At 38.3% G+C, this 22,625-nt stretch overlaps 2 protein-coding genes and 2 long non-coding RNA genes across 6 annotated transcripts; 3 read left to right on the top strand and 1 right to left on the bottom strand.

The window, feature by feature from the left end:
* Window positions 1-95: 95 nt before the first annotated feature.
* LOC149651462 (uncharacterized) lies at window positions 96-898 on the top strand. Its single transcript, XR_016371222.1, has 2 exons — window positions 96-238; window positions 393-898. It is a non-coding gene; the product is annotated as an uncharacterized LOC149651462 (long non-coding RNA).
* Window positions 899-1,534: 636 nt separating this feature from the next.
* LOC149651461 (uncharacterized) lies at window positions 1,535-2,333 on the bottom strand. The gene is made up of 2 exons (XR_016371223.1): window positions 2,194-2,333; window positions 1,535-2,039 (listed from the first exon to the last, which is right to left on the bottom strand). It is a non-coding gene; the product is annotated as an uncharacterized LOC149651461 (long non-coding RNA).
* A 3,968-nt stretch (window positions 2,334-6,301) lies between these two features.
* Window positions 6,302-12,188, top strand: LOC149651460 (uncharacterized). Of its 2 annotated transcripts, none has more exons than XM_089848389.1 (4): window positions 6,302-6,711; window positions 6,793-6,923; window positions 8,853-9,749; window positions 9,816-12,188. In XM_089848389.1, the coding sequence occupies exons 3-4, from the start codon at window positions 9,666-9,668 to the stop codon at window positions 10,089-10,091; spliced, it is 360 nt and encodes a 119-aa protein (XP_089704515.1). In that variant the 5' UTR covers window positions 6,302-6,711; window positions 6,793-6,923; window positions 8,853-9,665; the 3' UTR covers window positions 10,092-12,188. The 2 variants fall into 2 exon arrangements, with proteins under 2 accessions (XP_089704515.1, XP_089704516.1); XM_089848390.1 differs by having other exon boundaries at window positions 7,011-9,749.
* A 5,133-nt stretch (window positions 12,189-17,321) lies between these two features.
* On the top strand, window positions 17,322-20,927 carry DPCoAC (dephosphocoenzyme A carrier). Of its 2 annotated transcripts, none has more exons than XM_089848388.1 (6): window positions 17,322-17,676; window positions 17,742-17,917; window positions 17,990-18,159; window positions 18,220-18,356; window positions 18,441-18,592; window positions 19,758-20,927. In XM_089848388.1, the coding sequence occupies exons 1-6, from the start codon at window positions 17,588-17,590 to the stop codon at window positions 20,069-20,071; spliced, it is 1,038 nt and encodes a 345-aa protein (XP_089704514.1). In that variant the 5' UTR covers window positions 17,322-17,587; the 3' UTR covers window positions 20,072-20,927. The 2 variants fall into 2 exon arrangements, with proteins under 2 accessions (XP_089704514.1, XP_089704512.1); XM_089848386.1 differs by having other exon boundaries at window positions 17,345-17,676; window positions 17,990-18,179; window positions 18,240-18,356.
* Window positions 20,928-22,625: the final 1,698 nt, after the last annotated feature.

Genomic DNA, 22,625 nt, shown 5'->3' with positions numbered 1-22,625 from the left:
GGGATGATGGGAGGACTATGGTGCCGTAGGTGGGGGTACAAAGGCAACGCTTAAGGTATGAGGGTTTCCACTCCATTACTCTCTCCTTCAAGGGCAGACGAATCATATTTTGATGACCTGTCATAGCCAACTCGATCACGCGCTCAAACAGGTGGATCGAGTATGCTATGACCGTGTTAATTTGGGCATGCACATGCACTGCAGCAATGTGCCACCATAGAGCAATATTATATAAGGCGTAAATATATTTAAGACAATTTAATTAAACTTATATTTTGCTCCATTAAAACTACTCCACGGAAATATTACTTGCCACCATGGAGCAGTAGTAAAGGAGTCAGAGATACCATGGATAAAAAAAGCACGTGAAGACATTTGTTCTCACGCTATAGAGAGCTTTCTGTTGGAGGAGGAGCCGAGTCTCGTGATATGATTTACGCTGCCATATTGGTGGGTTTAAAGCACGAATGAAGCTGAGACCACCCAATATGGCTACCAGAACATTGGTAATACTTGGGAGGGTGTGACGTACTACTATCCCATCTGAAAGCTATCTTAGAGTTTTTTTCAGAGGCCTAGGTCTATATACAACGAAGTTTTGTGCGTGCCGACAAGTCGCAAGAGATGAAGAAAATAGGGATTTTCTGGATTTAAAATATCCGCAAGTTTTTTTTTTTGGTTTTTTTTAGTACATGTCAATAAATGGACGTATACTCTAAACTCATATGCCCTGGGATGAATGATCTAATCTCATATGTTATGGCGACGTATACTCTAAGCTAATATGAAATGTTGACTCATCATAAACATTCCCCGTGTCGCTTCTATATTTTATTTATAGTGGATGTAGTAATTGTCGTATTTATACTACGCCATATCATAATAAATTATACTAATTAAGACCATATTCAAGCGTAAATTAATTCCAATTAATTCATTCGATTCTTACGGCTAAGGATAATAGATTAACGTATAGATTATCTTCCCAATGTCAAAGAATTCTCAAGGTTTTCGAATCTCCTCAAGGGACGCATACTCTAAGTTCATATGCCATGGTGACGTCAAAAAGTGATGTATACTCTAATCTCATATGCCATGGTGACATCATTAAAGGGATGTATAATCTAATCACACGTGACATGGGAACGTCAACAAAGGGACGGATACTCTAAGCTAATATTAAATGGTGAAACACCATAAACATTCCCCGTGTCGCTTCTATATTTTATTGATGGTAGATGTAGTAGTTCTCGTAGATGCACTCTTTATCCATAGTATCTCTGACTCCTTTACTACTACTCCAAGGTGGCAAGTAATATTTCCGTGGAGTAGTTTTAATGGAGCAAAATATAAGTTTAATTAAATGGCATTAAATATATTTACGCCTTATAAAATATTGCTCTATGGTGGCACAATGCTGCATGCCCAAATGGATACGGTCATAGCATACTCGATCCACCACGTTAATCTATTATCCTTAGCCGTAAGAATCGAATGAATTAATTGGAATTAATTTACGCTTGAATATGGTCTTAATTAGTATAATTTATTATGATATGGCGTAGTATAAATACGACAATTACTACATCCACTATAAATAAAATATAGAAGCGACACGGGGAATGTTTATGATGAGTCAACATTTCATATTAGCTTAGAGTATACGTCGCCATAACATATGAGATTAGATCATTCATCCCAGGGCATATGAGTTTAGAGTATACGTCCATTTATTGACATGTACTAAAAAAAACCAAAAAAAAAACTTGCGGATATTTTAAATCCAGAAAATCCCTATTTTCTTCATCTCTTGCGACTTGTCGGCACGTACAAAACTTCGTTGTATATAGACCTAGGCCTCTGAAAAAAACTCTAAGATAGCTTTCAGATGGGATAGTAGTACGTCACACCCTCCCAAGTATTACCAATGTTCTGGTAGCCATATTGGGTGGTCTCAGCTTCATTCGTGCTTTAAACCCACCAATATGGCAGCGTAAATCATATCACGAGACTCGGCTCCTCCTCCAACAGAAAGCTCTCTATAGCGTGAGAACAAATGTCTTCACGTGCTTTTTTTATCCATGGTATCTCTGACTCCTTTACTACTGCTCCATGGTGGCAAGTAATATTTCCGTGGAGTAGTTTTAATGGAGCAAAATATAAGTTTAATTAAATTGTCTTAAATATATTTACGCCTTATATAATATTGCTCTATGGTGGCACATTGCTGCAGTGCATGTGCATGCCCAAATTAACACGGTCATAGCATACTCGATCCACCTGTTTGAGCGCGTGATCGAGTTGGCTATGACAGGTCGTCAAAATATGATTCGTCTGCCCTTGAAGGAGAGAGTAATGGAGTGGAAACCCTCATACCTTAAGCGTTGCCTTTGTACCCCCACCTACGGCACCATAGTCCTCCCATCATCCCCAGCGGTTAGGTAGGGTCGTGCCGGACGAAATTGTAAAGGACGCTCCCTCTATCTCAAAAATAGAAGCTAGTTCTCATTCAAATAAAATGGCGCTACGCGGCAGCACTTAGCAATCGCCTACGGAAGGGTAGGGGCGTGCGCGAGGTACACTGGGAGAGATATGGTGCCGCAGGTCGCCCATCATCATTTCCAATCCATCTGACTCCCTTATCCCTGGTCTGCCGAAGGACGGTTAGGAGCAGTCTGGGAAATAAGGATATTATTTAAACTAGTCCTTGGGACCAGAGGAAGTGTGCTATTTCCCAGACTGGTAAGGAGGGACTTAAGGATTCTCCTCGAGGCTGGCTAAAATACCCCGGATCCTTTATTTATTTATTTATTTATTTATTTATTTATTTATTTATTATCAAACACTGTTCGTGAAGCCAGCAGAGTGGCTTATGTACGAACATCGGATACAAAGTGAGATGTAAGAACAAGTTAATTAATGAATATTGGGCTAAGAAACAGTGTAGTATAATGAATGAGATTAAGTAGACTAACAGTATAAAAATAATAGGAACATAAGGGAATGGAATAAACGTTAGTATGTGGGAATAATCAGAACAAAAAAAAAAAATTAAAAAGTAAAAATTGAACTAGTCGAGGAAAGAGCGAAAATGGTCCGAGAGTTTGCGCCGGAAAGTGGCTTTATTGGTTAGGGTAACAATGTCCTCTGGCAAAGAATTCCAATCGTTTATGACTGTGCACGTGAAATGGGATTGGCGGAAGGAAGTACGGGCTCTAGGCTTAACTAACTTTTTGGAGTGGCCCCGGGTACGCGAATCGGAATGGCGGGTGAAAAAGACAGAGAAATCCAAATCAAGTTTAAGGTGGAAGAAATCGTGAACTAAACAGAGATTATTAATACGGTGTCGCGTGGAGACAGGGTCAATGGCGAGAAGGGACAGGCGGGTAGGGGCTGGCTTTTTACAAACATTACTAGTGAGTTTGGTGAAGGCGTTTTGAGCTTTCTGTAAGACCTGTAGGTCAGTGGAGGTTTGAGGCATCCAAATAGGGGAACAATAGTCAATTATGGGGAGCGCGAGGGAGTTATATAGGGTTGCGACCAATTTGGGAGACCGAAAGTGCAAATTGCGGCGAATTAGACCAGTCAGGCTACGGAGTCGCTTTGCAACCTTGTTAGAGTGTGCAGTAGATTTGAGGAGGGGATCAATTAGGACCCCGAGGTCTCGTTCACAATTAGTGGTGGGGATGCAGTGTCCGTTGATGGTGTAATTGAAGAGCGGATTACGCCGGCCGAGATGCAAAACGGCACACTTCGCGACATTAAAAGTGAGGCCATGGGCTAAACCCCATGCAACGACAGCGTCAAGGTCGTGTTGAAGGGCAAGACAATCAACCGAGTCGCGGATGGGATGGTAAAGTTTGGCGTCATCAGCGAATAAGATGATGGTTGAGTTAGTAACCGCAGATGGCATGGAATTAATCAAGACATTAAAAAGGAGAGGACCGAGGATAGAGCCCTGGGGAACCCCCTTATCGATTCGTGCCCAGGCGGACGCATGACCCTGGAGTATAACGCGTTGGGTTCGGGCAGTGAGGTAGTTCGCGAGCCACGCGTGCGCGAAACTAGTAATACCGGCAGTACGAAGCGCTGAGAGGAGGGCTGCGTGGGGAATCGAGTCAAACGCCTTACTAAAGTCCAAATACAAGATATCAACGGAGGAACCATCGTCTAGCCATTGGGTCCAGTCATTAGTGGCACACAGTAAGTTTGTAAGGCAAGAACGGCGGGGGAGGAAACCATGCTGGGCGGGGGTGAAGAAGGAGGTACGATCGAGGAAGGATTTTAACTGTTCATGGACCAATTGTTCACATATTTTGGAAACTTGGTTAAGGGAACTAATGGGGCGATAATTGGATGGGTCTGTTCTGGAGCCCTTTTTGTGTATGGGGGTCAAATTGGCTTCTTTCCACGCCGTAGGAACACGACTCGTGGAAAAAGAATTCGTAATAAGGAGATAAATGGGAAGGGACAACGTGGACACGAGTTGCCGCAAAAGGTTTGGATGGATACCGTCGGAACCCGGGGATTTGCAAATATTCAATTTGGAGAGGAGTCGCGTAATGTCGCAAGGGTCACACACGAAAGAGTTGAGGGTATGAGGAGGGGCAATAGGTATTGGGGGGACCGGTAAGCTAGGGCAGGCTAAGGACTGAACTGTAGAGGCAAAATAGTCGTTAAGAACGGTAGCAGCTTCGGGAACTGTGGTTGTGCGAGAACCATCAGGATAAGTTAGTTGGAGGAGCTTGAAGCGACATTTGCGGAAGCTATTTATTTGGGAGTAGAAGGACTTAGGGTTGTTATGAATAAGCCGTACAAGTGAGTTCTCGTAACGACGCCGTTCATTGCGATAATGTGTAGTGAGCGCGTTGCGAGCCGCACAATAGTCGCCACGAAGTTTTATCAATGTGGACGAGGAGGCTGCACGTTTCTTCGCATTGCGTAAACGAAGCCAGGCCTTGGCTTTGTGAGAGCGACTTAAGTGGGTGCGCTGAGCTACCGAGACGGTTACACGTGGTTTAGTGAGTGGGACAAAGGCCTGAATACCGTAGTTTAGAACAGTGTGAAAGGCGGACCAATTGGCGTCAATATCAGCCTGACACAAAAGGAGGGACCAGTCAATCTTGGACAGGTAGTGGCCAAACGCGGTATAATCCCCCTTAAAAAAATTAGGTTTAGGAACGAATAAGGGTTTAGCGTTCGCTAAAACAATATTGAAAAGCACGGAACCATGGTCACTCTTTCCTACGGGGGGTAACAAAGTAGGCGTATGGACTAAGTGCATATCAGAACTAAAAATGAGATCAAGTACGTTATCAGTACCGAACGCCCCGCCATCACGAGTGGCAAAGTTAACGATCTGAGTCAATGAGGTAGTCTTTGTGATATCACAGAATTGCTTTGCGAATCGGCAGGCACCAGCTGATGGCGTAGAGGTAGACCAATCAATATTAGGGTAGTTAAAGTCACCAAGTAGTAGGAACAAATAGTTTTTCGTATCGTATCACAATACTTGACTATCACAGTAAGGAACTTGAGCAGCAGTTCATGGTCGTTATACTTCACATTATTAGAGCGGTACACGAGACTGACTAAAACCGAGAAGTTGGGCTGTGTCACTAGGACAAGCAAAATATCCAGGCCCTCCAAATGAGGAGTAAAGTTATCTAAGCCAATGTCTTGGAACAGAATCTTACAAGCCGTAAGGGACGAGAGCAAATAGAGCGCGACACCACCGTAAGCACTTGAAACGCGATCTTGACGGTAAAGAGTTAGACCCGAAAGGGGATACTCGCTGTCAAGGACTTCTGGGGACCACCAAGTTTCAGTAACAGCGACCAAGGAGAGGCCGTGTTGCGATACTAACAATGCAAGCTCGGAGAGCTTGTAACGAGTGTTTAGACTGCGAACATTGGTGAGTAAGGCCGAGGTGAGGCCCATGTTGAGATGGGGAGCGGTAGGGGGAAGTGAGGGAACAACAACGCGGTTAGGGGCTAAGGCTCGTAGGCATTGCAAATAGAGGGACGGGCTAGGACGAAACGGCGAGGCGCGGGGGTGGAGGGAGAAACGTTTACACGCCCGGGAAGCCCCGAAATGCCGGAAGAGGATGCTGGAAACCGAATCGAGGAGGAGCATAGGGATTCCAACCTACTGGAGGAGGGTAATGGTGAAAGTCAGTAGGGGCGCGCAGTTGTGGGACACCGACCGGATGAGCATTCGGGCTTGAAAGCGGGGCATAATGCCTGAAGTCTGGGAAATAAGGATATTATTTAAACTAGTCCTTGGGACCAGAGGAAGTGTGCTATTTCCCAGACTGGTAAGGAGGGACTTAAGGATTCTCCTCGAGGCTGGCTAAAATACCCCGGATCCTGAAGTCCTTGACGCTTGACCTTCCTAACCGTCCTTCAGCAGACGACCTGTCATAGCCAGAGGAAGTGTGCTATTTCCGAGACTGCCGTGGAGTAGTTTTAATGGAGCAAAACATAAGTTTAATTAAATGGCATTAAATATATTTACGCCTTATAAAATATTGCTCTATGGTGGCACAATGCTGCATGCCCAAATGGATACGGTCATAGCATACTCGATCCACCTCGTTGAGCGCGTGATCGAGTTGGCTATGACAGGTCGTCTGCTGAAGCTTGAAGGACGGTTAGGAAGGTCAAGGACTTCAGGATTCAACTCGAGGCTGGCTAAAATACCCCGGATTTGGTAATTTATTAATGTTTTTATTATAATTTTTAATCGTATTTCAAGTGGAAAGGTATGTTCATTAATTTTAATGTAAATTAGGCATTGAAAATCTGCGAAAATCATGCTAAACTCAGAGTTCGGAAATTGCGTCCACGAGGTTTAGGCTTAGCGCCTGTGACGAAGGCTAAGGCTTATGTGGAAGTAAGACTCGCTAACGCTAAGTAATTAAAGTAAGTACTAATTTTCAAAGTCCAAATTTTGTCAATGTAAAGAGTATAAGGGTTACGAGTTTATTAGTCAAGCTGTGCAAATTACAGCCTTGGGGTGCGAACGTGAAGTTATCCATGCAGAATTGGGTGTTGCGGTATTTTGAGCGTAAAACTTGGCTATAATTTCAAGTGAACCATTGGTGCAAGTAGCCTTTTTTTGGAAATTTTGTTAGACTTTCCCTCTATTAATATTAGCTAATCAATAAATGGATGATAGCGTTTGGGGGTCCATGGATGGTTTTTAATTGCAGTTAGTAAATTTAACGGTGATATTGTGATACTTTTAGAAGCTGAAAACCCGCGGATGATTTTTATTAGCCTCCCAGTTAGAAACGACTTTTTGGCGAATATCCCAAGCATTATTGGTAAAATGGCGCTTGTATTTCAAATTGGCAATCATGTCATTAATGCGTGAACCTCAGTATAATTCCATGCGTAATTTAGGACTTGCTTAGCAAGGTTTGATGACGCATATAAATGATCTATTGGGTGTCAGGCCAGTCTGTTTTCACCGTAACAGCACTATTTGTGTAGTTAATAGTTACAAGTTGTTCAGCCGTTTCGAAATGGCTTCTTGAAAAGAATTTAGAAGTTCAGTTTGGGGATTTAGATTAGGTTGGAATTTTGCAAATGGTTCGTTTTTAGCAGGCCCTAAGGATTTTTAGCTTGAGTCTTTTATTTTAAAATGGCACAGTGTTAATGATTGACGTTTGTTTCAAATTAATCTTATTAAATTTTTGATTCGTCTTAGTTAAACTTTCTAGTTAATTGTACCGTGAATTTATTATTATTTCTATTTAATCTTTTTAGTCGGTTTAAAAGTAACTCAACGTGATTATTTATGTCAAGATTGACCCTTAACCGTATTAATAGTGATGTAATATTTATTTTTCTAGTTATGTTAAATGATTTATTTGAAAGTGAAATTAATGTTATTCTAAATACTTGTGCCATTTAAGCAGAGCTGCGCTAATTAGCTGGCAACGAATTAAATTAGAATTAGCAAAAAGGATAAATATTTAGCTAATTAGAAATTAGATATAGAAGCTAATTAAATCCAATTAGTAACTTATTTATTTTTCAAACAAATTAATTACGAGAGATTAATTGAAAATCCAATTGGCTAGTAATTACAATCCTAAATCTAAATAATTTTTAATTTGATAAATGCTTTTCCGATGCATACTAATTGATAATAATTACTTCCCAATTAGCAGTAAGGTAATTGAAATTCAATTAGTATCTTCATTTAAAGGGAATGCGAATTTACAATTTCATATCATATTTTACCAAGAAAGTGGTATTATATTACACTTTCAAGTCTCTCCTTTCAAAATATCAAGTTTTTAATATCATTGAACCAAAGTTTCTATTTTTAAAATCCATTGAAAATCACGAAAACTCAGTTTCGATATATCAATAATTTTGTCTTGTCGAGCTTGTTCGCCCGATTGATAACATCACTATGACGTGAGGAAAAAAAGCGCGGGAATCCTATACGCGTCTCGAGCTTCTCGCCAGTCTAAACTCTGGGTCTGATAGCAGAGAGTGACACCATCTCACGTGAAAAATATATCTCTGACGTCGGCCCCAGGGAAACGTTTTAGCCTTTCATAAAAAGTGGATTTCGAATAATTTCATATGAAGAATTTTCAAATGCATATTGCCAAATAACCAGAAATCAGAGAATTAAAAGCTTGATATTTTTGAATTCACGGAAATTAATGCTATCTTTTGTTATATAAATCACAGGCTTTTCAAACGAAGCTTCTCATTCCCTTTAATTAATTCGAATGTTAATTTGCAAATTAATTGGCGCAGCTCTGCATTTAGGATGATAAAATTTTTAAACTGTATTACATTGTTTGAATTGAATGGTTTTTATTTTAGCTATTATCGGTTTTCAAAGGAGCAATTTATGATGGATTCTAGAATGATTACCTATGATTTGACAAAATAGCACACAATATTAAACAGATCAATTACCGCTCTTAATTCAAGTCTACACTTTGATTATATCCGTTGAAACTGAAACTTTTTGGGAAAACTATTTAGACAGCGTGTGAAACATTTTAGACAATTAGCGCGTAGCAATAATTAAATCTTAATAATAATCCTAGAAGTATTATTCAGTACAATTCCATTTTTAACTCAGGTCTACACTTTAATTTTATCCGTTGAAAGGGAATCTCATTAAGAAAGCTATTTAGACAGCGCGTGTAACATTTTAGGCCCTTAGTGCGTAGCAATAATTAAATCTTATGCAGTTATTTATCGTCATATTTATTTTTAGAAGGGAAGCGCTTGAGGTCCAGTTCATTTTAGGGATTTTTTTGCGCCAGGACATAAATAAAATGCTTAATTATGGAATAGGTGAACGATTGGTCCTAGCCCTCCCTTTTAAGAATAATGAACGTAATCAGGATTTTAAGAATGAGATTCCCTTTGCGGTATTAAGGTATCTAGTTTATGGTTTTAATTATAAATATTTTTAGAGGAAAAGCGATTGGCAACTCGTTGAGGGTGTTTTGTAGGATCTAAATAAAGTTCTTATTTATGTTTAAGGTAGAAGGTTGCTTATACGCTTTGTCCTTTAAAAGTAATCACGATTTTAAGCGAGTGTAAGGCGAGGCTTAGCTTTTTACGGTATTATTTTTCTTCCCCCATTAAGTTATTTAGTTTAACGTTACTCGTGTGTTATTTATGTCAAATCATAGTAATTTGTCTTATGCCGGAACCTTTTGCGTCGCATCATTAGCGAATACTCTACTGGATTTCCATATTAAGGTAATTAATTTGAAGTTATGCATGTGCTATTTTCTCTAAATAATAATAAGAATTTCTCTTGCGCAGGAACATTCTCTCGAGTGGAGGACATCTAACATCGAGTGGAGGACATCTAACATCGAGTGGAGGACATCTAACATCGAGTGGAGGACATCTAACATCGAGTGGAGGACATCTAACATCGAGTGGAGGACATCTAACATCGAGTGGAGGACTTCTATCATCGAGTGGAGGACTTCTATCATCGAGTGGAGGACTTCTATCATCGAGTGGACTTTCATTGGAAATCCCATTCTAAGGACGAAGTTTCCTGGTTTTTGGGGGCTCCACAGCGGGCCTTAGTTTAAATTTAATAATTCCCGAGTTGAACAGGGACTTGTTAAATTTAAATTGGGCTCGCAAGGCTTACTTTGGGGGTGGTAGCTTAAGTTTAAAATTTAAGTTTCGATATTGGGGAAGGAACAAAAATAGTCGAAAAACACTTAAGGTAGTTTTTTTGACCTTTTTTTATGCTTTTTTATTGTTTTTTTAAAAAAAATTTCATTTTTTAATAAATTTTTCATAAAAAAAATTTTTTTGTAAAAAAATTGTTTTTTAATGTATTTTTTCACTTGTTTTTAAGTAAAAAGCTTAAAAAAGGGGTCAAAAAAATGCCCCTAAGTCCCGATTAAAAAAAATAGAAACCAAGTCTAGTATCTAAATAAATTCAAGAAAAGAAAGAACGAGGTTTAAGGCAAAATTTATTCAATAATAAACAAAAAAACCAAAGTGTTTACAAACATTTCGAACAAAAAAATATTAAAGAGTTGTATGTTAAAGTTTGAACGCAAAAAAAAAATAATAAGTAGTTACAGATAAAATTTGCGAACAAAAAATTAAGTTAAGTGGTTACATGAAAAATTTGCAAGTAAAAACGATGTATTTTGTGTCTTCTAGCTTCGATGATTTCCTCCATATCTTTAGGTCAGCGCTGAGAGAAAGAGCAAGTCCAGAAACATCATGTAACGTAAATCCAACGAAGAATGGCATCAGGAATGATACAGAGCAAGTCCAGAAGACATCATGTAACGTGAATCCAACGAAGAATGGCATCAGGAATGATACATAGCAAGTTCAGAAGACATCATGTAACGTGAATCCAACGAAGCGTGTCATCAGGAATGATACATAGCAAGTCCAGAACAGCGGAAGTCATCAGGAATGATACGTCTCGGAAGGACAAGCAACAGAAAATTCCAAGAATATCAGCCGCATCTATAAATGAAAACATTAATAACACATCTTAAACTATTGCCTAGTTTTGGGCAGAACGAAATAATCTTAGATTTAAATAATTTAAGAAAAAAATGTCCTTAATTAAAAAACAAGATCCCAAATTTAGAGAGAAAGACCAACTACCCCGAATTAAAGAAAGGCTTGACTACCGCGATTGCCACCCTTTATTAAATAATAATCTGGCTAACTCATTATTTCCCAAAATTGTATAGAAAATAATTTTAGAAAAACCTAACTGTACCCTTTTATTACCTTAATAATTTAACACATCGCCTAAACTAATTTTGGGAAAACCTACTATTTCAATTAAATTATAGCTTAATAATGAAAATAATTTAAAAATATCCCCTAAATAAATTTTAGGAAACCTGACATTTATTTTAACTAAATTGCTTGCCCCTTTTAATAGAATAATAATTTAAAATATTCTTCTTTGCCAATTTTAGGAAAACCAGCCATTTATTTAAAACTATTCCCACAGATAGAACCCATAAACAAAAACTTGAGTTGAAATTGGACAAGGCTGAACTTAGGCTTAGGGCAAACGTCCACGCTTCTTAAAACTATCTCTGCGGGACTTGATTTTCGAAAATCTGTCGCTTTAGCTCTAAATTAATTAATAATAGCCTCTAAACTAATTTTAGGAAAACCTTCCATTTATTTTAAAACTATTCCCACAGACAGTATCCCTAAAATAACTAGAGTTTAATAAGACACGGCTCAATTTAGGCTTAGGGTCCTTGTGTTTTAAAATTTTCTCTTGGGGGGACCTGATTTCCGAAAATCTGTCGCGTTATCTCTTAAATTAATTACGTACCCCGTTTAATAGATTATAATAATAGCCCTAAACTAATTTTAGGAAAACCTTCCATTTATTTTAAAACTATTCCCACAGACAATATCCCTAAAATAACTAGAGTTTAATAAGACACGGCTCAATTTAGGCTTACGGTCCTCGTGTTTTAAAATTTTCTCTTGGGGTTGACCTGATTTCCGAAAATCTGTCGCGTTATCTCTAAATTAATTACGTACCCCGTTTAATAGATTATAATAATAGCTCCTAAAATAATTATTAAAGGATTCTCTCTTGTCCAACATCTCGTTGTAAAATATTATTTATGTTACTTGATTTTTGATAAATAAATAAAATTCACTAACATTTAACACTACCCAATTAATTTAAATACTTGAAATAAAATAAATAATTTAAGGGGAGCTAGATGAGTTTGGATTATTGGAAAGGTTAGGCTTACTGACTGTTAAAGCACCACGAGGCGAAGCAATGGCCGCCAAGTATGTTGAAGAGCTTCGAATTCAGCTTGCGTCCTCGGTAAAAACGATCAGCGAAATGGCGGATCTATCAAGAATCGACCTCAAAAGCCGGGATCACGATCAGCTGGGTGAGAAAGGTTTTCCAAAGCGACTTCCCTGACGGCTTCCAAGCAATGAATGACCGGGTGATCCGTAATGATCAGCTGAGCGAGAAAGGTTTTTCCATGCGACTTTCCTCGACCGCTTCCAGGCAAGAATGAACCGACTGACGCGTAACTTCCATTCCAACTAAGTAAATTTCAAACGTCGGGGGGCGCTAAAAGCTCCTATGCGTGGACTCGGGTGCGCCATATCCAGGGCGCGAGATCCAAATAGCTGAACACTGCTAGGCATAAATGAATGAACGCTAGGCCTAAATGAATGAACGCTAGGCCTAACTGAATGGACAATCATTACCTATTACCATTAACATCTGTCGTGACGTCACACGTCAATTACCTCGGTGACGTCATAGGTCACGTGATCTGACGTCATAGGTCACGTGATCTGACGTCATGGGTCACGTGATTTGACGTCATAGGCCACGTGATCTGACGTAATAGGTCACCTGATCTGACGTCATAGGTGACGTGATTTGACGTCATAGGCCACGTGATCTGACGTAATAGGCCAGCTGATCTGACGTCATAGGTCACGTGATCTGACGTCATGGGCCACGTGATATGACGTCATAGGTCACGTGATATGACGTCATAGGTCACGTGATTTGACGTAATAGGCCACCTGATCTGACGTCATAGGCCACCTGATCTGACGTCATAGGTCACGTGATTTGACGTCATAGGTGACGTTATTTGACGTCATAGGCCACGTGATCTGACGTCATAGGTGACGTGATTTGACGTCAAAGGTTTCATGTGATTTGACGTCATAGACCACGTGATCTGACGTAATAGGCCAGCTGATCTGACGTCATAGGTCACGTGATCTGACGTCATGGGCCACGTGATCTGACGTCATAGGTCACGTGATCTGACGTCATAGGTCACGTGACCGGGTTTGATTAATCCGTTCACTGGCTGCTATGTCCAATGCACTTCGAATAAAATCATTCATTATAACTTTGATGCTGTATTCAAAATATTCATTGGATAAAGTCAGTTATTCTGACTGTTTAGTAAGAGTGTGTCACTTGTCTCACGTCAACATAATCGACTCAGGGCTCTACTATGTTGAGAAAGCATTTTAATCATCCTCTAATTGAGAGGGTATGAATCAAGTAGATTCTATACCTTAGCCACTAACCATAATTAGTAAGCTTACAAGTAAAAATAAATTTATCACGCAGACTTATAAATATTAATGCCAGATTTTATTTTGAAATATGTATATTACATCAGATACATTCGATTTTATTAAAGGGATTAATAATTAAAATCCTTTTGAAAGTGTGTAATCATTCATTGTAACTTTGATACTGTATTCGTAGGATATAGTCGTATATTTTTTTATTTTATTAAGAGTGTGTCATGTCAACATATTCGACTCGCCGCTCTATGTTGAGAAAGCCACTAACTATAATTTGTGAGCTTACAAGTAAAAATAACCACAGACTTATAAATATTAGTGCCAGATTTTATTTTGAAATAGGTATATTACATCAGATACATTCGATTTTATTCAAGAGATTAATAATGATTTTTTATTTTATAAACGTGCAGTTTCTGAATGTGGCGGCCAGATGCTGAAAACAAAACAGAAAATATATATTATTAACAAATTGTAAGCGGCTAAGAAATATAACTTGAAATTAACTGTTTCACGCTAATACTCGGTTGTAGACGAGCCTAAGTGAGTGTTAACGTTATTAAGATGGAACAAGATGATCAAGACCCGTGTTTAGCCACATTATTCCCATACACCAACCATCCAGGGCCGTCTAGGGAGTTTGCGGGTTCCGTGATTATTCAATACACGTACAGAAATTTTTAGTTTACAGCGTAGACTTATGTAGCGATTATTCGTGCTTCAAAAAGGGATTCACTGTTACGTCAAAAGTAAGTAAATATTAATAATATTAATTAATTCATTCTCGAGGCGTTACCTAACACCTTATAGAAGAACGGAAAGTTTTAGCGTGGATAAAGGAAGCGCGTTAGGAAATTTGTTTACACGCTACAGGATAGGAAACTCCCTATCTCGGACGACAACTTATTCTTTTTATTCGACAAATACTCTGCTCCAGCTTCGGATGTCAGCACGCGCAAAAATTGGCCTCCATGTAACGTAGCTTTGATCGTTGCTCAATTAATACACGTACAGAAAAGGCAAGTTTACAACATAAGACTTATGCCCTTGCATACTTATCGCACCTCGTACAATTTTTTAACATGGACTTATGCCCAAAAGCGTTTGAAAGAGAAAGAATTTAGCAAAAGACCCAATTTGAGTTCTTTCCCCGCGTTCTTAGAAATTTTAAAGTGAGTATGAAATTTTCCATTTTCAGGGCCAGATTAAACAATTTTGCACCCGGAGCCCGAGATAATGTGAGCCCCCTTAAGCCTTAAAAAGAATAGCAAATGTTGTTGAGGGGGAATAGTTAAACTCATTGCGCCCCCCTTTAATCCGGCCCACTGTTTGTCCATTAATACTTTCACAGTGGATCCGCATTTTACTGTTATAGATAAATCATATTCTTCTCCCTTTAAAATTAGCTCTCAGCAGAAGTATATAATACTTCTCTTCGAGAGAAGTGTTCCACGAAGCGGGGTAAGTGTAACGTCATTCTTCCCAACATCGGAACATTTGGAGCAAGGTTACTAAACCGAATCACATACGCGATAAATAGTTCCCTCATTATTACTCTATTAGCGTTTAACTATTTGGCAAGACGCGCTTGTGGATTTTTGTCCAACCCCAAGACGAGGTTTGTGAGGGTGATTACTGGGAATTTTGTGCCAAATAATTATAGATTTCACCTTACGGTGCGATGCCCATCTGAAGTTTGATGAGCGGGAAAGCAAACAAAGAGGGTGAGCCTGGGAAGAATGACGTTACATAACTAAAGTATTAAAAGGATACAGAGTGTCATCCTTCTATTATCCCCTTCTGCTCTCAGTAAGTCTCTAGCTATACGAAGTTATTTACTTATGGAATATCTTATAAACTTATGATAGTACATCCCCAAGGCACTATTATGGACAAATCATAATCCTCTCCCTTTGAAAAGATAACCGATACTTCTTCGACATCTACACCTGCATCTTCAGACCAAGTCAAACTAATACCCCATCGTTAGATATCCATCAAACGATATTCATAGTTGTATTGTATAGAGCTATCTCAGAAGCTTTTATGTGACGTCACCCATGCTATTTGCTCATAGAACCAAAGTGGTACCATGGATAAAGAATGCGCGTGAGGAAATTTGTTTTCACGCTATAGGATAGGAAACTCTAATACAGAATATACTCTGTTTACAACATTGGTTGTCAGCACGCGTAAAGCTAGATCTCTATGTAACGTAGCTTTGTATGTGCTGTCAAGAGACGAAAAACTTCAGGATCTTCAGGATTTAAACTATCCGGGAGTTTTTTTAGCTCGAGTGCACGGACCTATAGGCCTTAGTTTCAAATACGTGTAGTAGGCTGTAGGCAATTTCACACGTATTTGAAACTAAGGTCTAGAGGTCCGTGCACTCGAGCTAAAAAAAAATCCCGGATATTTTAAATCCTGAAAAACCTGAAGTTTTTCCTCTCTTGACAGCACATACAAAGCTACGTTACATAGAGACTTAGCTTTACGCGTGCTGACAACCGATGTTGTTACAACTCCGAGATAAGGAGTTGCCTATCCTGTAGAGTGAAAACAATTTCCTCACGCGCTTTTAATTCAGACTAAATAGGAAGATGAACTGCAAAACGGAGTGTATTCAATTCTCGCGTCGTTCTCGAATTAGCTCTCAGTAAGTCTCTAGCATTACGAAGTATACAAAGTTACTTACTTATGGAATATCTTATAAACTTATGATAGTACATCCCCAATAGAGTGCTGTCAGTTGTGACGTCAGATCCAAGGTTAAACGTCACTAGTCTGCCTTTAGCAATGGGCGGCCATGACAGTTACCGTTTTTTCTCTATGGGAAAACAGCATGGGTGACGTCACACCGGCGCTTCTGACAGCACTCTATAGTGTGTTACCACGAACTTTGTAGTGACGTCACATGCTCTTATCTCTTACCTTATTTTCAGGCGACCATATTGGCAGTCGCGAGACGTCGTCAGCTTGGGCAATACAAATTCGGGACCCAATATTGACGTCACAGTTTCCTCCCCCCCCCCCCAGCTTCGCGGTAGCACACTATAGAGCTATCTCAGTTGTGATGTCAGTGTCTAGGTAAAACGTCACGGGTTTAGCTTAATTTATTTATTTATTTATTTAAACACTGTTCGTGAAGCCAGCAGAGTGGCTTGTGTACGAACATCGGATACAATAGGAGATGTAAATTGGCAGTGGACGGCCATGTTTGGTACCGCTTTGGTTCTATGGGCAAATAGCATGGGTGACGTCACAATAAGCCTTCTGAGATAGCTCTATTATGCACAAATCATAATCCTCTCCCTTTGAAAAGTATCCAATCCCTCTCCCTTTAAAAAGACAACCGATACTTCTTCGACATCTAGTCATCTACTCCTACATCTTCAGACCACGTTCAAACTAATACCCCATCGTTAGATGTGCATCAAACTATATTCATAGTTGTATTGTATAAATTACTAATAATAAATGAATTTACCTCGATAATCCGGGCCTTGGGCACCCTACTCCCTGTTTGAATACTCGTTTTGGGCTTTTGGCGCGAAAATATTTCTAAAACGAGCACCTCTACTGGCGAAAATTAGCTAACTAAAATTCAACTTTTGGAAATTGGGCTTTTACTAATTCAAATTAGTTAAATTTGGGCTGGATAATTTAGATCTTCATCAGTTTTTTTGCTCCATTTCGAAATAATGATTTTCGGGGTTTTTTTGGCTTCTTTGTAATTTTATTTTGGCGGGTTTAAAATTTTCAATCTGGCATCCCTGAATCTGGCACTGGCACCGCTGCTGACTGCTGTGTACATGTTTATGTGGATAAGTGGGGTTACTGATATGGGTTATTAACTTAATTAATTGAATAAATTATATATAATTTCCCCTTAAACATGATTAAACTCTCATTGGGTAGTAGAGAGTAAATATTTCATTATATTGAAAAGCTAAGGCGTTGTTAACCCTAAAATTCTTGAAGATATGAAAACCACTACTTTGCAATCAAGTACAGAGTCGGCTTTAGAAGCGGCAGCGGGATCAGGCAAATTATTGGAGCTGGTTGTTAGAAGGTGTGATAATTAACATAATTAACGACATAAGTTACTATTAATCTCATTAAATCTTAAATGAATAGAAGCGAATCAAACGAAAACTCACAAACCACAGCCCCCCCTAATCATGTCTCTGAGATACACTCGGAGATTTCAAACACAAACAAAATTTTTACATCGATGATGTCAGGCGCAATGGCGGGAGCCGTTGCTAAATCAGTGATAGCACCATTAGACAGAACAAAAATTAACTTTCAAAGTATTCTAATTACTTATACTTAAGTCTTTTAATTTTTAATTATAAATTGAACCTTATTAATTAATTTTTCAGTTCAGAACAAGCGCTTTTCTTTTAGAGAGGCTCTTCAATTTGTACAAGAAAGTTACCGTAAATCAGGGGTTACTAGTTTATGGAGAGGAAACTCCGCTACTATGGCCAGAATCATACCTTACGCTTCTATACAATACACGGCTCACGAACAATGGAAGAGGATATTAAAAGTAGATACTTACCATGATAGGTAAAAACTCAACATTAAACAATACCTAAAAAAAATTCAGTTTACATATTTTACGTACAGAAAAAATAATCCAGGAAAAACTTTTCTCGCTGGCTCGTTAGCCGGAGTTGTATCAAGCACATTAACTTATCCTTTAGATTTAGCCAGAGCTAGGATGGCTGTAACTCATAAGGAAATGTAAGATCCTTCTTATAAAATAACAGATTTCACCAGTTTTTAACGAGTTAAATTTAATTTAATTAATTTAATTAATTAATGAAGGTATAATAGTCTAAGAGAAGTTTTTATAAAAATATGGAGAGAAGAAGGATGTCGAGCTTTTTATCGAGGTTATGTCCCTACAGTTTTAGGAGTCATCCCCTATGCTGGAACTGGATTTTTCACCTATGAAACCTTAAAACGATTGCATAATGGTAATATAATTTATTACGGAGAAATCTATTTGGTTTTTTTAATGCATAATTAACAAAGCAAAATTAAAATTAGGCCTATTACCTTGGGAAATTAAATTCCCGGGTGGGGGGGGGGGGAGGATTTAGGGACTCCCATTTTTTTCTTAGGGAAGGTCAAAGGTCAGTTGGGAATGATGCAAAATTAAACAAATTAACAAACCAAAATTAAAATTAGGCCTATTACGGTATTAATTAAAATTAGGCCTTGGGAAATCAAATTGCGGGGGGGGGGGGAAAGGAATTAGGGACTCCCAACTTTTTCTTAGGGAAGGTCAAAGGTCAGTTGGGAATGATGCAAAATTAAATAAATTAACAAACCAAAATTAAAATTAGGCCTATTCCCTTGGGATATTAAATTCCCAGGGAAAAGGAATTAGGGACTCCCATCTTTTTTCAAGGGAAGGCCCAAGGTCAGTTGGAAATAATGCAAAAGGAAACAAATTAAAAAACCAAAATTAAAATTAATTTCTGAAGGGAATAGGCCTAAATTCCCCAAGGCCTGTTTCCTAGGGAAATTCAATTCCCAGGGAAAAGGGGTTAGGGACTCCCATCTTTTTTCAAGGGAAGGTCAAAGGTCAGTTGGAAATAATGCAAAAAGAAACAAATTAACAAACCAAAATTAAAATTAATTTCCGAAGGGAATAGGCCTAAATTCCCCAAGGCCTATTCCCTTGGGATATTAAATTCCCAGGGAAAAGGAATTAGGGACTCCCATCTTTTTCCTATTGAAGGTCAAAGGTCAGTTGGAAATAATGCAAAAGGAAACAAATTAAAATTAATTTCCCAAGGGAATAGGCCTAAATTCCCCAAGGCCTGTTTCCTAGGGAAATTCAATTCCCAGGGAAAGGGGTTATAGGGACTCCCATCTTTTTTTTTAAGGGAAGGTCAAAGGTCATTTGGGGATACTGCAAAAAGAAACAAATTATCAAACCAAAATTAAAATTAATTTCCCAAGGGAATAGGCCTAAATTCCCCAAGGCCTGTTTCCTAGGGAAATTCAATTCCTAGGGAAAGTGGGTTAGGGACTCCCATCTTTTTTCAAGGGAAGGTCAAAGGTCATTTGGGGATAATGCGAAAAGAAAAAACCAAAAAACTAATTCGCCCCTTTTGTTCTTCCAATGTCAAGAATATACTCACGGCAAAGATCCTAATCCCGGTGAAAGAATGTTATTTGGTGCCATAGCTGGTTTGATAGGTCAAAGCGCGTCATATCCTTTAGACATTGTTCGTAGACGAATGCAAACTACAACCATTACTGGTCGCACCTATAACACTATTAGAGGAACCATGTTAAAAGTTACAAAAGAAGAGGGATTTATCGGTGGTCTTTATAAAGGATTAAGTTTAAATTGGGTCAAAGGACCCATAGCTGTTGGTATTAGTTTCACTACTTTTGACGTCATGCAACAGTTTCTAAGATCAACGCCATTTTTCAGCTAAAAACTAAAAACCTTTTCAAAACAGTCAAAAACTATAAGCCAAGTTTTGCCTTTTTCGTACAATTAAAAAATAAAAATTATATTATTAGCTTTATTATTAATTAATCAATTATCTATTGAAGTGTTTTTTATTTAATTGGCCTTATTCCTGATCAACGCCACCGAGGCGTAGCGGCGACTTTTGGAACTATAATAATACGGTAGCCAATTAGAGGTGGCGCTGGAGTTGACGTACTCTGATGGAGATCTGTTATTTTCTATGTTTTGATTATTACCGCTTCAACTTCAAAAAACACGTTTTAACTAATTATTATTAACCGAATAATCTCCAAATAGACCAAAATCGAATGAAAACTTACTAGGAAAGTCTTACATCATAATATTAGACAGAATAAGAAAGGTAAAATCAACTTTTAATACTTTTAAAACCATATCGCTTGTTAAGCCTTGGCTATTCACATGATTCAGAAAGATCAACAAAACATAGAAAATAACGGATCCATCGACTCCACCGCCACCTGTAATTGGCTACCGTATTATTATAGTTCCAAAAGTCGCCGCTACGCCTCGGTGGTGTTGATCAGGAATAAGGCCAATTAGGGGGCATTGTTTTTTACTCAAATGTAGCCTAATATGATCCTAGATTATTAATTATTATTATTATTATTATTATTATATATCTGTTAATTTTTACTATTATAGATAATTAATTAATAATTAAATAGATTTTGATTTTTTTGTTATTTCCTTAAGTATTAATTATAGGAAACTTTTTTGTTTATGAGAATATAATTAAATATGTACAAAATTGATTGAAAATGTAATAATTTTGAATCATAAAGAAGTTTAAAATTTTTTTTTGATTGTGTTTTTTAATTTTTTGGAGTGAAAATGTTTGCGAAAAAATTGTTAATCCTCGAAATTTATAGCGAAATAAACGTTTTATAAATTATTTTTGCTTAAAAATATTTATATTTTTGTTCGTTCTTGTGTCATTAAAAAGTAAAGAACGTGTCATACTTACCTGGATAATCTTATAGGCTTATGGATGGTTGGGAGTGAAATAGAGTGCTGTCAGTTGTGACGTCAGATCCAAGGTTAAACGTCACGAGTCTGCCTTTAGCAATGGGCGGCCATGACAGTTACCGTTTTTTCTTTATGGGAAAATAGCATGGGTGACGTCACACCGGCGCTTCTGACAGCACTCTATGGCTTGCTTTGAATTTCTGACAGACATACTCGCTACATCTCATTAGCCTACCAATAATTTTTCAAACTATCAGAAGCTGATCACACCTAGAAGTATGCGGTACAACTTTTTACCTCTCCGAGTGACGATGACGTCACGGAGAGGTATTACACCGGCCGTGTCTGTGTGTCTGTGTGTCTGTCTGTCTGTCTGTCAGACCCCACATGACCGCGTTCGCAGTTTCCAAATCGGAGCAAACGTGTTCGCCATTGCCGAACTGCTTTCACAGTCACGGAAATGGCTCCTCTACTTGAGTTCTCACACCACCATCTTCTGGTCTTTGTCCATCCCACACGGACACCAGTCTGTACTTACTGGCTTCTAATCACCACCATCTTTTGATCTTTGTCCATCCCACTTGGACACCAGTCTGTACATTCTGGCTTCTAACACCACCATCCACTGGTCTTCCGTCTATTCCACATAGACACCAATCTGTATCATTGGCTTCTACTCCATTATCATCGTTTGGTTTTAGGATATACGCGGCGATCAGCTAGGGTTACGAGAAACGTCTAGCCTCCCTAAGGTAGGATCGCTACCAAAGGTTTTCGCATTTGCGGTTTTTCCTTACTATTATAATGGAAACGAATCGTATATATACCCCAAAATTTGAAGAAAGCGGGAAGAGGGGTACCCTTCACTTTAAACGTCAATATTAGCAAAGTTTGAGATGATAATAGGTATAACTTTATTTTAAACGATTTAACTATTATTAATGTTAATTATTGAAGATTAAAATAATTAAAAATAATTATATTTATTTAAATATTAAAGATAATCTTGTTTCTCAACTCAAAATTAATACGGAAAGAGTTAAAAAGCAGTCTATGTTTTTGTCTGTGTGTGTCCGTCCATTGTTACACTAGTGCGTCGCGTTAGCAGTTAGCCTTGTGTTGATGTGTTAAGAAATCATACAGAACCTTAATATTCCCTTTTTCCATAATATAAAGTGAATATGTGGAAGTATTTTTCGTAATTATGATGCATTTAGTACTTTTGTAGCTTTAAAGCTCTGTTTCATTTTGATATTCCAAAGATTTGTTTTAGAATTGTTATTTGAAATGGCTGTTTATATATTACTTAAGCTATACTACATCTGAATATAGAATAATCATTGGTTTAGTGATTTCATGAAGAAAACTAAGACCTAGACTCCGGCGGGTATATTAAGTATCATCCGCAATAGTCTTAGTGAAACAAAGAGTAAATAATTGAGGCCTGAGGTGAAGTAAACTTTGGGCTTTGATTTTCGTGTCTGAAATGAAGAGACATCAACGGTTCAGAGTGAGCCGAAAGTTAAATA

Source organism: Phalangium opilio, unplaced genomic scaffold, assembly GCF_054372755.1.
Source record: "Phalangium opilio isolate 3A_F unplaced genomic scaffold, DU_Popi_V2 ptg000082l_1, whole genome shotgun sequence".
Taxonomy (NCBI): domain Eukaryota; kingdom Metazoa; phylum Arthropoda; class Arachnida; order Opiliones; family Phalangiidae; genus Phalangium; species Phalangium opilio.
This window is presented reverse-complemented; position numbering and strand designations above follow the sequence as displayed.